Source organism: Clinocottus analis, unplaced genomic scaffold, assembly GCF_023055335.1.
Source record: "Clinocottus analis isolate CAN_PGR_092001 unplaced genomic scaffold, fCliAna1.0.p SCAF_25, whole genome shotgun sequence".
NCBI lineage: Eukaryota > Metazoa > Chordata > Actinopteri > Perciformes > Cottidae > Clinocottus > Clinocottus analis.
Window position 1 is genome coordinate 3620665 of NW_027175987.1, and position 13250 is coordinate 3633914.

The 13250-nt window shown below is 42.0% G+C and overlaps 1 protein-coding gene across 1 annotated transcript in view; it reads right to left on the minus strand.

Moving 5' to 3' along the window:
- agbl4 (AGBL carboxypeptidase 4) overlaps window positions 1-13250 on the minus strand; it is a 242737-nt gene that overhangs the window by 73734 nt on the left and 155753 nt on the right. The window contains exon 6 of the mRNA XM_068591298.1: window positions 6050-6089. Within this exon, the coding sequence (XP_068447399.1) occupies window positions 6050-6089 (40 nt within the window). The remainder of the gene's footprint in view (window positions 1-6049; window positions 6090-13250) is intronic.

Consider the following 13250-nt stretch of genomic DNA (forward strand, 5'->3'; position numbering starts at 1 on the left):
AGAGCTTCTCTGTGCTTTGTTCACATGGGCCGGCCATGTGTGCCTCTTGGTGCATGTGAGCGCACGTGTGCCCCGCTGTCTGCACTGCGCTCATACGGCACCTACAGCTGATGGTAGATTACATAGAACAATGGTAAAATGAGGGCTTATTAATGAGTGTACGTAACACAATCGGTCAGGCAGATGAAGATCGGCTGATGAAACTCTTTACAGTTGGACAAGAAAGAAACTGGTACACCCAAGGAGCTAACTTTTCTTTTTTTCTGCAGGAATAAGGAAAGAAAGATTAATGTTCTGTGCGTGTTTTCATCAAAGTCAAATGTGAATGGTGCAACCACAAAGAGTTTAAATATTCTCCCTGTGTTTCATGAAGCAAGCATTAGAGGCGGGAGGGAAACTCTCACCGCAACACTATGACAGAACTCCATGAGTGCAATTTGCAAGAGGACCAAGAAAAATACATGATATTCAAAACAACAGCACCACCACAACAAAGACATAAATACATGATATATCACCATATTCTTTGGATGGCTGCCCAGAGACTTTCATCTGGAGAAATGGAAGCTATTAAATGGCTGAGAGAAGGCCAGGCTGGTGCATTGTGTAAATTAGAGAAAACTCTGTTGACCTCACGCTCACACTGCAGACAATTTACTTGGAAGTAATCCCCGTTTTCAGGCACGTATTATGCAAATAGAAAGGCACTGTTAATGCTGGTACTTCCTGGAGAAAGCGAGGCTCATGGGACTCGAACATTTAATTCTCCCTGAACATACAGAAAAACACACATATATATATATATATATATATATATATATATATATATATATATATATATATATATATATTTAGTTGTACAAGCAAGAACAATGTTTTATTTTAATTGTATTAAATTTTTTTAGTCTGAGGTCAGTGCTTGTCTCGTTTTTTTCAACTATAATATGTTTGGCAGACAGATAACAAATGTGTTGCTAATGGCTAAGCTTTCTGCAATAACAGCCAAACCAATTTCCATGGCCCCCTATTTTCCAAAAAACGTTATTAACTGTTGCTCCTCCTGGCAATTTGAGCAACTGTAAGTGTCATCCTGGTAAAAAAAATAAAATAATAATAATTCCAAAACTTTCACTGTGTGAAAATAGATCATACATGTTCATTTGGCTGTATGTCAATCATGAGTTGAAGCCTAATAAAGTACTAACTTGAGTGTTCATCTATAAGTTTGCTGCCCAGTGAGTAATTTCTTACACATTAATGTCATCACTAACAACTAGAATTGTATATATCAGCTCCTGTGGTGTGTAAAGTAAATGTACATGTGACAATAAATACTTACTATACCAACCACCACCACGTTTACAGTTGTGTTGTTATGTGATGTGACTATTTAAGACCGCACAATTTAGCTGTGCTTTTAATGTATGTGTATTCAATGTATTGACTGAATACCCCACTGGGCTCATGAAAAGCAATAGATGTAGCCATTTCTTCAAAATATGCATTGAAATTTGAGTTTTTCCTGCTTTCATGGTTTATTTTATATGTCCCCTGGCTAGGGTCTTGTCAATGAGAAAACTAAGGCTGAAATAATTCGGATCGTGACCACACACTCCATACTGAATGAATGTGTTCATATTGTGCGTATAATCACGGAAACACATGCTAAATTTACACATTCCGACGCGCAGAATGAAAGATTCAGACACAGCATTTGAATGTGAGCAGCAAGCCGTGCAGAATGTGACCTCTGCCCTCATATGTACAGCGGTTTTGTCAGGAGAGAGCAAAGCCGAGCCGAAATCACAAAGACTAGCTGTAGAAAGAGAGGCTCTAATAAAGAGCATTTCTTCTCTGTTCTGACAGAAACAGCAGGGAAATCGAGATACAATAAGAGAAGTGATAGAGTGAAGAAGACGAAAGTGAGAGAAGAGATCTGAGAGCTGCCTATTATCTTCACGCTGCTTCATCGCTTTAGTTGACACACACACACACACACACACACGCTGCACGCATTTGTGCACAAACACAAATGTGTGTTCACAAGTAACCACGGACACGCACGCACACGCAAACACACACACACACACGCACACACACACACACACACACACACACACTCACAAATCTGCCCAGATCTCATGAATATGATTGACCTTTTTTTCCACTGTAATGCTGAGAGCGCATAAAGGGGAAAGGAGAAACTAAACAGAGGCAAGCAGAGTTAATTTAGAACAACACATTATTGGGCGACTGCAGATATGGAAAAGGACAATCTAATCGATAAAGCAAAAGAATGACAATGGCCTCTCCAATCAATGTCTGCAACCCCATTTTCTCACTGTGAAAAGACAAAGCCTCCCATGCAGGTGTTTTTGTTGTTTTTGTTTTCTACCGCCGCCTGCACCTGGGTGTATGTGTACATTCTTGTGTCCATGTGTGTGTGTGTGTGTGTGTGTGTGTGTACCTGGCTGCTGCTGTGGTGGAACAGTTGCCAGGACTAATCATTATTTAGTTGTGGCGGGGCTGGAAAGGTCAGCAATCTGAAATGTCAGGCTGTGTTCAACAGGAGCCAGATGCAGCCGTGCGCTGCTCAAGTGTCCAATTAAAGAGGGCCGAGTGAGGTTTGAGTGGGCCTGTGTGTGTGGGAGTGAGTGTGCATGTGTGTGTGTGTGTGTGTAAAATGAAAAAAGATAGAGCAAAGGGATGCCGTGCGCTTTTTGTTCTCCAGTACGTGCGCGCGTCAGAGCTGTATGTAAAGTACATATGCACTCGATTAGATGTGTGTGAACACACATGTAAGTGTGAATCATTTCTCAGGGTGGCTAATGAACGCCATTAGAGGCAGAGGCCAACAGAGCAGCAGGGGCAGAATCCTCTTCGAATCTCTCGCTCTCTCTCTCTCCGACACACACAGCACGTTATGAAGCCACTTGAGCCTATTAGTTTGTTCACACCCTGTGATTCCTCCTGCTGTCAATGCTATGACGACGAGACAAAGAGAGATGAATGACGGATGGAGAAAGGAGGGCATAATATGAAACAAAAAGGGCAGAAACAAAGGGCAATGTGATAATATCAGATTGCATATAAATACAGGTAGATAATGAGAAATGCTAAGTTAAATGAGCAGTGGGAGAAGCGCCAACAGCAGAAGGAAAGGCACCTCGTGGGATGGCGAGGAGAAAGGGAGAAAAGGAGCGAGGGAGCGGAAACTCCTTTAATCTGCAGGGAGGAGAGGGTGTCCTGCCTGTGTTTCCCTATCAGAGTCATTCATCTGAAAGCTTCACCTGCTCGTCATACTGCCATTATAATAACCTTCACCGTGTTCAGTGTGTGTGTGTGTGTGTGTGCGTGTGTGTGTGTGTGTCCACTCACCTACCGCGAATGATAATACGCAGCAGGGCAGGATAAAATATGTCTGGCAAGTTAAGAATATAATGGACTTCCCTTCAAGGCCACACGTAACAACAGCCTGAATAATGACCTGAAATAATTTACACAGCACGCTGAGCTCTGTAGTGGTCAGAGGGAGAAACCTTTCAGTGAGAAATAATTGAAAGCTATTTCAGTCTATCTAGGGTCCCTCCATGGGTGTAGCGCAAACCCCAAAAGAGGGTAGTTCACTGCTATACATTGTAAGTTGATCCAAAGAGGGAGAAAGTAACATAAAGATGTATTTAGATTAACTAAATGGGATGTCATAGTGACTGTAACAGTTTCATTTTAACGGGGCATTTCATTATCGCCGGAATAAAAACTTTGCAGGAAAAGAAAAGACTTTACTCAGTATTTATCAGGTTGCCGGGCCATTTTACATAATTTAAAGTTAATACGAGGAGTTTTTAAACTTGTCATAATACGGATCCCACTATATGACCGACAGAAGCAAACCCGACTGTCAGTGACAATATTGGCTGTTTCAATCTCGTTATCCTTCATGCCTACAAAGAACTATTTGAGGAAAGCAGGAGCACCAGAAAGTCCTTCTGCTCCGGCAGCAGCCAAGCTGCCTTTGCTGAAGGATTCATCCAACCTGCTGTCTGAGCTGCGACACCACGGTGCTGGAGGCCCAGGCCGTATTGCTGGGCCTGCTGGAGGGAAGGGAGGCCCGGAAGAACCAGAACCAGGATTTTGCAGTACGTCTGACCCTGCTGCAGTAATCTGAGATTTATTTTAAAAGGACTCTGGTGCTTGGAAACATGACGGCCTTTTGTCCACCCGGACCACCAAAACCAACACAACGTGCGAGTTTAAGAGACCAGGGAGTGCTTCAGTTTGTTGCTGCATGATGGAAAACCAACTAAACAGACAGGGCCAAATTAAAATAAGCTTTGGTGAGAACAGCAGCTTTGCAAAGCATTCCAATCCTTTTACTTTTTGTGTTGCAGAAGATTTCATTTCAGTTTTTTGCCATCAATTTAGTCGTTATAACGAGGCACCATAGAGACCTGTGAGGAGCCTAAATTGAAACCACACTTCCTGTGACTGTTCATTTAACCAAAAAAAGAGCAAGTACAGTGATGGAAAAGAAAGAGTCCTATATGATGATGTCACCTGCAGTATCCAAAACATTTTGAAAATCACTAATCGACTGGTGGAGTATTCCCGCAGACAGAAGTTTTTTTATGAGAATGGCTCATAGACAGACAAGAGTCCCTTCTAAATAGATTACATTTGACATCCTATCTGGAGTTTACCAACCTTTCAAAGAGGAATACCCTGCCCTCATCGAGAATGAGACAAAGACAAACAAACAAGTGAACCACATTAAAACGCTTAAAACAGAAATCATGAAACTTGGTGTTTCTATTTAGAAGGCAGAAGAAAGTGGAGGGCATCAGGAAGAATACCTGTAAATCAACACTTTCTGAGATCAGTTTCATGCAACTTAGTTGTTGTATACGTGCACACATGTGAGCATATAATTCGATATGACAATCTAATCCTTCCCTTATGTCTTAATCTCACTGGACCACACTTCCACTTTCTTTCTTTCTTTCCATCAAACTCTGCTCAGAGCCCAAGAAACAGCTGCAACGTAAACTTGGTAAATTAACCCAGTCTCCATGAGCATCACATCCGCATTATTCTAATCAAAACATATTAGATCATCCAGATATTTTAGGCATATGGGTCTCTGCGTCCTCCTCGGCACCCCATCTGTTTCTCCTCCCCCGTTTTACGGATTTCTCACAAACTTCTTTCCATCTCAGCAGATCCCTCATTCTCACAGCTGCCTCTCTACAGCCGGAGACGGGCATAGATTTTAAACAGTGCAACTACGTCGTGACAGGTTTCCAATCAAACCTTGAAACCATCTGCATATTGGATATTCAATATATGATATATAATTCCTCTCTCAAACACTAAACATGCTTAGAGATAACGTACTATATTTATAAATGCTCACGTACGTACATGTCAAATTCGTCCTTTCACAAATGCACACAAAATGCAAACATTGCTGCTACGTTTGTATAAAATAGTAAAATGTATATTTGATACTGTATATATGGGACTCAGTTTATTATGGAAGGCTTTTAGTAGAGCATGAGACTTCATGGGAGGGGGATTACATTTTGTAAATGACATTTCTGAAGTGCACATAAGAGGTTCAGCGGTTTTTTCATGTTGTTTGCAACTGGCTGTCAATAATTCATAGGCCATGTTCATGACATGGCTGCAATAATGCAAATGAGACCTGTATTCATTTGGGTTTAAAGTTTCTGGTGTGTGTGTTTGTAGAGCGTGAAGCATGTCAGTTTTGTTTAAGCTTCCACTTCAGGGTTTTTCACAGCACAAGCACGATGTTATCAGCACATCCAGAAAACAGCTGGTAACCCATTTAGCATTTAGAAGTAGAGGGCAACACACCGGGTGCTTTACTGCCATGTTTCTGTCAGCCCCGTAGCATGCCACATGGAAAACATGGGAAGAACACTGATGCTGGGCTTCCTATGGGAGCATCACACTGCACTTTTACATGGGTGGTGGAGAGGTGTTGAAGTAGAGATAAAAGTGAAGTCATAAGAGCTCAGGGACTTACCGGTGTTGGTGATGGTTAACAGGTCGAGACGCCGTTGTTGCTGGAAAATAAAGAGAGAATTAAGTTAGACAAATGTCGTCAATTACTATATTGCGTTAATCCATCTCATTATATCGGCCGAGTTTGCTCAGGAGTACAATATTTTGCAGTAGCTTGTAAAAGCACTTCAATTCACCGAAGCAGATTATTTTTGGAAGTTATTTATTGAGAACATTTTAAGATGTACTGTGCTGTCCCTGTTTTTGTATGACTACTAGCATGACTTAGGAATGTTTCTTTGCAATACCATGTTGAATTCATTTTTACAAAAATAGTTTGAGCTACATATTCCAGATAACTTAACAAGGCTGTACTTCTGTTCAGGTAAGTCTCTGTGTAGTTTAACATTCAATGTCTCGAATCTACAAGCTTGGACAAACTATACTTTCAAAGTGGTTTCCTCACTCGCGCGCGCGCACGTAAATGTGACCTCGCGCTTCGATGGAGTATGTTTGAAAGAGTGCGCAATTTTATACTTGATGTCTCCAGCAGCAGAGAAAGAGTCTAGAGGAGGCGCTCTATGGCTGGCCGGCCGCCCCGCCCCCCCACCCTCCTAAACCACACACACACACACACATACACACACACACACACACACACTTGACTGTTGAGCACTGCAGTAATCAACACCTCAGCCTTCCTCATCTACCAGTCCCTCAGGAGAGAAGATCTTCACATCCTAGGCAGGAATGAAGGGTTTCTGTATGTGTGTGTGTGTGTGTGTGTGTGTGTGTGTGTGTGTGTGTGTGTGTGTGTGTGTGTGTGTGTGTGTGTGTGTGTGACACACAGTATGACTAGGTCACAGTCAAAGCTCGCTTCTAGGATCAGACTCCATTAATATTCAAACACCATGCTAACCAGTTGCTGAGAGGGATAAGCAGAGCGACTCTCACGTACTCCTTCTCTACTCACATACAGTGATGCCTGAAGTGGGACTTTCTGATAGGCTACTAAACACTTGTATTGTATTTAATATGTTGCAGATGCTCTTACTCAGAGTGACTTCAAATATACAATAGGATTGGAAAGGGCAGAACCATGGAATAAGTTAAAATACCAGTTCCCTGCTTTGAAATACTATCAAAGAATAAAGTTGTGGTCCTTGGACATTTTTTTCTCTCATTAAGAGAAATAATCAGTTAAAAGTAAGAAGGGAATACGTTAGGGTTTAGTGTCTGTTGTCTGCTGACTGTTGTTGTCTGTCAAAGGGTGAACAGTAAATTGACTTCTAGCTAACCCTGGTGCGATTACTTTTATTCTTAAGCGTTTTGCCCCGCAACAAGTAAATAGTCCATTTCATTTCATTCAAATTGAAGGAGTACTTCAGTGATTTAGTGTTGCAAATCCATAACATATGGGGGTCTTGTGCTGGACAGATTTAAGAAAAAAATAACAAAAACACTGAAGTCAAAGCAGCCAAGGCATCCAAAAACACTGGATCCTTGGCCTCAGTAAAATAACATTAACAGTGGAATGCCCCTTTATATTTATAATATAGAGAATAATGCATGATTTTAAAGCAATGCAAGTAATTTATTGTCATGTTCTTGTAACAGTCGCTTTTTGTTTTACATGTCTGAAATGTTTATCTAATTAAAATGTATATATATATATATATATATATATATATATATATATATATATATATATATATATATATATATATATATTTTGTTTCATCTATTTAAATGTTTTACTGAATATAATTTAGAATGGCAAGCGAGTAAGAAATAAAAATCCAAGCTGTTGAGACGGACACACTATACTAAATATACTTATTAAAGTTGCGAAATGCGGCAGCAAAACCACTCGATGCAGCTTTTTGGAGAGTCTTCAGTCAAGTACCAAAAAGAGGCGAATGATACTTGTGGCAGAGAGAAGGTCATTTGAGCACGAGGGAGCTAAAGAAACAAGATGCTTCTTGAGTGCGACAACGTTAGAATTAGCAAGATAAGAAGGTTTATAGGCGTATTTGGCCACGAGTTAAGCATATATACTTGCACAGCACGGGCACCCATAAAGATATGCTCTTGTGCGTTGTGTGTGTGTGTGTGGTGGAGGCCGGTGACCATGTAAGCAGTAGAGGTCACTGTGATAACATGAGACACAGAGCAACAAGAGCGCCAGCTGAGATCAGAGGGCTCCACGACGATACTCTCACCCACACACCGATTTACACTCACACGGCTCCACCCGCAACCTTCAGCACAGACACACGCACACACGCACACACGCACACACGCACCGTTGACTCTCATTTAGAAATGAAGCCACAGCAAGAATCAATATGAGAGAAACATTTACACCAATATTTCTTCTCACTACTGCAATACAGAGGATGCCTTGATTGATGCCACTAGTACACTTCAACTACACTAGAAAATACTACACTACACATGTTTATCTGGTGTATAAATCCTACCAGTGGATTAAAATGGCTTCGGGAAAATGGCCTCTGTCTGTACATCATCTAACTCAGTGGTTCTTAACCTTTTTTCAGTGACGTACCCCCCTGTTAAAATATTTATGTTATTGTATTATGAGTCTTTTTTTTGCCATCTCTTTTTCATTTTTTTATGTTGTTACTTTTTTCATGTCTTATCTTCTGTGAAGGATGCTGTACACTACATAAACCTATTCAAATAAAAGTGTACTTTAACAGTTCTAAATGATAGTTAGTAGTAAAGAAAGCAAATGAAGATTCTGTCCAAATTTTCTGGAAACGGGTGAGGTTGGTCACTTGGTTAGTGCAGCACCCTCTACTGGCTCTCCAGTTATATGCATCTCTGAATCTAGAGGAGACTTTCAACTACAAAATCATTTGAAAAATGATTTCTCACTTCATATTCTTGTATGAATAGAAAAGAACATACATGTGTGGAATCAGGAGAGATACTCACATATGTGCACACAACATGCCAAGGAACCTCCAGGAAACCAGACAGCATTTAAAAATCATCTTTATATACAAACTGATTCTGAAACACACACACACACACACACACACACACACACACACACACACACACACACACACACGCACACACGCACACACGCACACACCAGCAGAGGAAAAGTGTGAGAGCCTTTCAGCCTGCCAGTACTTATACACAGATAATGAATCTGTGGTAGAGAATTACAACACACAACCACTGTTCTCCCTTCCTGCTGCTTTTGTTAGTCCTTTACATGGATAAGGTGCTTAGTGTTCCTTAGGAGGGAAGGACACACACACACATACACACACACACACACACAGACACACACACACACACAACGAGTGAGAGTGGGGGATCTGACACCGAGAGAATTACATTAGTAGAAGCATTTCAGGGCAGAAAATCGGATTGAATTAATCTTTATCAAACACAGCCAAGAGCTGAGGGATCACACCCTGGTTGAAGCCAAGCCGGCCTCAGAGTGGCTGGCCACTGCCCTCTCACTTACCATAATGACCAGACGCCCACTGTAACAGATTAAACCCACAGCAAAGTATTTATTATTGATCAAATGATTGATTGGTTTATTACCAGGTTGGTGGGGTTCACAGGGGAATACAGGAATACAGTCAGTATCATTTGGTATTCGAGTATAGAACTCCAAGAAGGTTAAATCCTTATTTGCAAAAAAAAAAAAAAGTCTGGCTCAGGTACACAGATGTTACCACAGGTGAATCTCAACTGGTCTTTCCAGTTGAAGTGTTATTAGGTCAGAAAACAAGGAAGCAGTTGGGAGCCAGAGGTGACGGACACTCCAGCTGTCACGGTCGTCTAGCCAGCCAGCGTGGACCCCGGGGGCTCTGTGGCCAGCAGCACAGTAAACAATATACTGACCAACAGACTGGAGTCCCAAATTATCTTAGAATGGCGACAATGTTACACAAGAACCTCATTTAGTTTGATTTGTCTCGGGATTATATCTCAACAGGAAGACAGTGCTTCTATTATTGGATGTTTTATGAGTGCAGGTCTTTATAAGTTTGATCTTCATCCCTTCATAAGTGGAGAAATGCAATTTTGCAAAGACTTCAAACTAATGTAAAATTGATATTCTGACAAAAAGACAAACTGCTCAGTGTATAGAAATGTGTTTATCAGATTATCTTGTTTTCAGTCTTCAGTTTGTCTTGAATATTACAAAAAAAACAATGTTCTTATATAAGAAATAGTCTTCGAATATGACTCAAACCCCCTAAAGAAATCTATAATGTTCTAATCAGTATAAATATGGTCATTAGCGATGCCACCATCCAGATTTGGGTGGGAAGGGAAGAAGAAGGCGAGGGGGGTCAAATGGAGTGACAGCAATGGAAAAGCCATTAATGCACTAAACCCCCTATTTTATGACTAAATTAAATATTCATGCACAATCTACCCAAAACCCATTTGCCAACATTTCCTCCAGAATTTACTTTTCATATTTGCTGATTGTTATCACAGAGAAGAGAGAGAGAGTAGGGAAGTAGAATGAGAGGAGAAGAGGCAGAGCCATTGCATGAGAGAGAGAGAGAGAGAAAGAGAGAGAGAGAGAGAGAGAGAGAGAGAGAGAGAGAGAGAGAGAGAGAGAGAGAGAGAGAGAGAGAGAGAGAGAGAGAGAGAGAGAGAGAGAGAGAGAGAGAGAGAGAGTGTGTGTGTGTGTGTGTGTGTGTGTGTGTCTGTGTGTGTCATAATTGTGTGGCTCATTTCAAATTAATTTAAAGCCAATATAGCTAAATTACACAGCCACCATCCAACTACTCAAACAGGTTTCAGTTTGTTTTAAGAAAAAAATGGATTAGCTGGGACAAATTATATCATGTGGGATGGTTTATCTTGAGACTGTTATTGTTATTAGTAATAGTAGTACTAGGTTATTGATCTAGCACTGAATGGTTCAATAAATCCAACAGTTAAAATAGTTGTTTCTCACTTGGTTCAAGTGGAAACAAGCTGCAAACCTAACACTGACATATTTACATTGCCTAAAAGAGTCAGCAAATAAGGAACATTAGCAACATAAGCACCCGCCTCTGAGAGAAAAATGTCTCTTTAGCAACTAAACTCTCCTGTACGTTCACCAGCTAGCCGCTAACCGTGTCTGTCTGCTGTTGGGAGCCTAGCAGCTAGCATACAGGGCACTTTTACAGCGTGCTGCCTGCTGTGGCTAAAAACAGTATAGTTGAAAACCGGAACCAAACCAATGAGCTGAATGATGTTAAAAACCCTCCTCAAGAGTTTGGGGAACCAGCAGAGGGGGATGCTAATTATCTGTGTGTTCTTCTCTACAAGCGATCCCTTTCACACGCAAGTTATCATGGGATCCATTGTTTATATGACAATAATGATTACAGCTGCTTCGAGGAATAGACATGGTTTAATATGTGAATGTTGGGTTACTGGCCTTTTGTTTAAATGCAACGTTGACATTACAGCTCGCTAAGCACATTAATTATTGCCGTGTGCTGTGATCCTAGTGTTACCCTTCTGCTCTCTTGATGAGGTCACGTACAGGAAACAAGCATCTGCATCCAGTCCCACTGCTGTCTCCTCTGAACCATAAAACACACACACACACACACACACACACACACACACACACACACACACACACACACACACACACACCTATCATATATCCAGGGTCAGGGCAAGGATTGATGCTTGATGGGTTGGTGAGCGAGAGAATTGTTGTAAACAGGCTGACTCATCTTCCATCTTCCTCTGGTCCTCTCAACTCTGCTGTCTACCTCATCTGGCACCTAATCTGAGTCACCAGTTCCACTTCTGCGTATGCTCCCAGAGCCCCCCCTCCCCGCCCCACTCCACACACACACACACACACACACACACACACACACACACACACACACACACAGCCTAGATCTGGAGCACTGTCTGTGTGTCTTACTGCATCTTAGTCATCGTCCCTCGGTAGCATCGAGGGGAGGTGAGGTAAGCATGAGCTAATGGGATGAGCTTTTTCGGGTACGTTTGGGTGTGGCTGTCTAGCCCACAAAGAACGGTTACATCATCGCGTCAGAGGAACACAGGTGTTCAAAATGCTTCCTAATATCACAAATTGTAAAACAGTAGTTAAAGATCGAGAAATGCGCTGATTGGATTGGACCTGTAGATGAGAAAAGAATTCAGCAGATACAACTTTGCCAGAGGAACCAGGAACCACTGAAAGTAGAACACAATTCACCGTTACTCTGTTTCGGAAGAAAGATGGCTGCTCGCCAGCAGAAATGTGATCGTGTCTCCACTTGCATGACAGTGTCAGGTTATGTGCGCTGTGGCCCTGAGAGCAGGAGAGAGAGGATGGGAGCGGAGGGGATGGAGAGCACGCTTTGTTGCGTGACCAGGAGCCCTCGGTTAAAAATACAACAAACCAAATAAAAGATTTATTCCTTCTGAGAGCGGAGAGCGGCTTCCTCTTGAGCGGAGGGAGAGGACATCCGCGGCCACCTGCACAGGGCTCACGGTCCTCCCCGCTGCTGCCGTTATTGCTCTCCCTCTGACGCTGCAGTAATCCGATAATGTGCACGACAGCAGGCATGCAAAGACACTGCATGTAGCTGATGCTGACACATGAATATGCAAGCATGGAGTCACACAGACACACGCACCAAGTCACTTCACGCCACGCCACCGACTTGTCTCAGAGCAGTTTAAAAGCATGATTCAATTTCATCTTGATTTCATAAAATATTCATGAAAACCAATTAAAAGAGCAGCCTTTCCTTCAGCTTTCTGTCACAGGCAGTCTGTCAGATCGCCAGCTTTTTGAACATGGACCCCATGGGTCTAGGCTGCATGACCAAGGCGCCCCACTTGTCTCTTTTCCAATACTCAAAGTTCCACTTTGAAGGCAATAACTTGGTGGCAAAAAGTGGCCCAGCGCAGTGTTGCCAACCCGAGTATAACAAAATGCCCCCTAAGTGCATGCTGTGTGGCCTCACTAAAGTAGCTGTCTTATCAATGTTCATGTTCACATCAACTGGACTATTCTGCTGAATTTGTTCTTCAACAACTTGTTTGGTTCTGGGGGCTGCAACATGTGTAGAATTAGTTATCTGCTTTTTTTTTGCTGGTCAATGGACATCACACCAGATGCCTATGCATTTCTTTGAGGCTGTCTTCATGCTAAACCTGGCTGGCTCCTGTAGACCATGTGGTCTGGC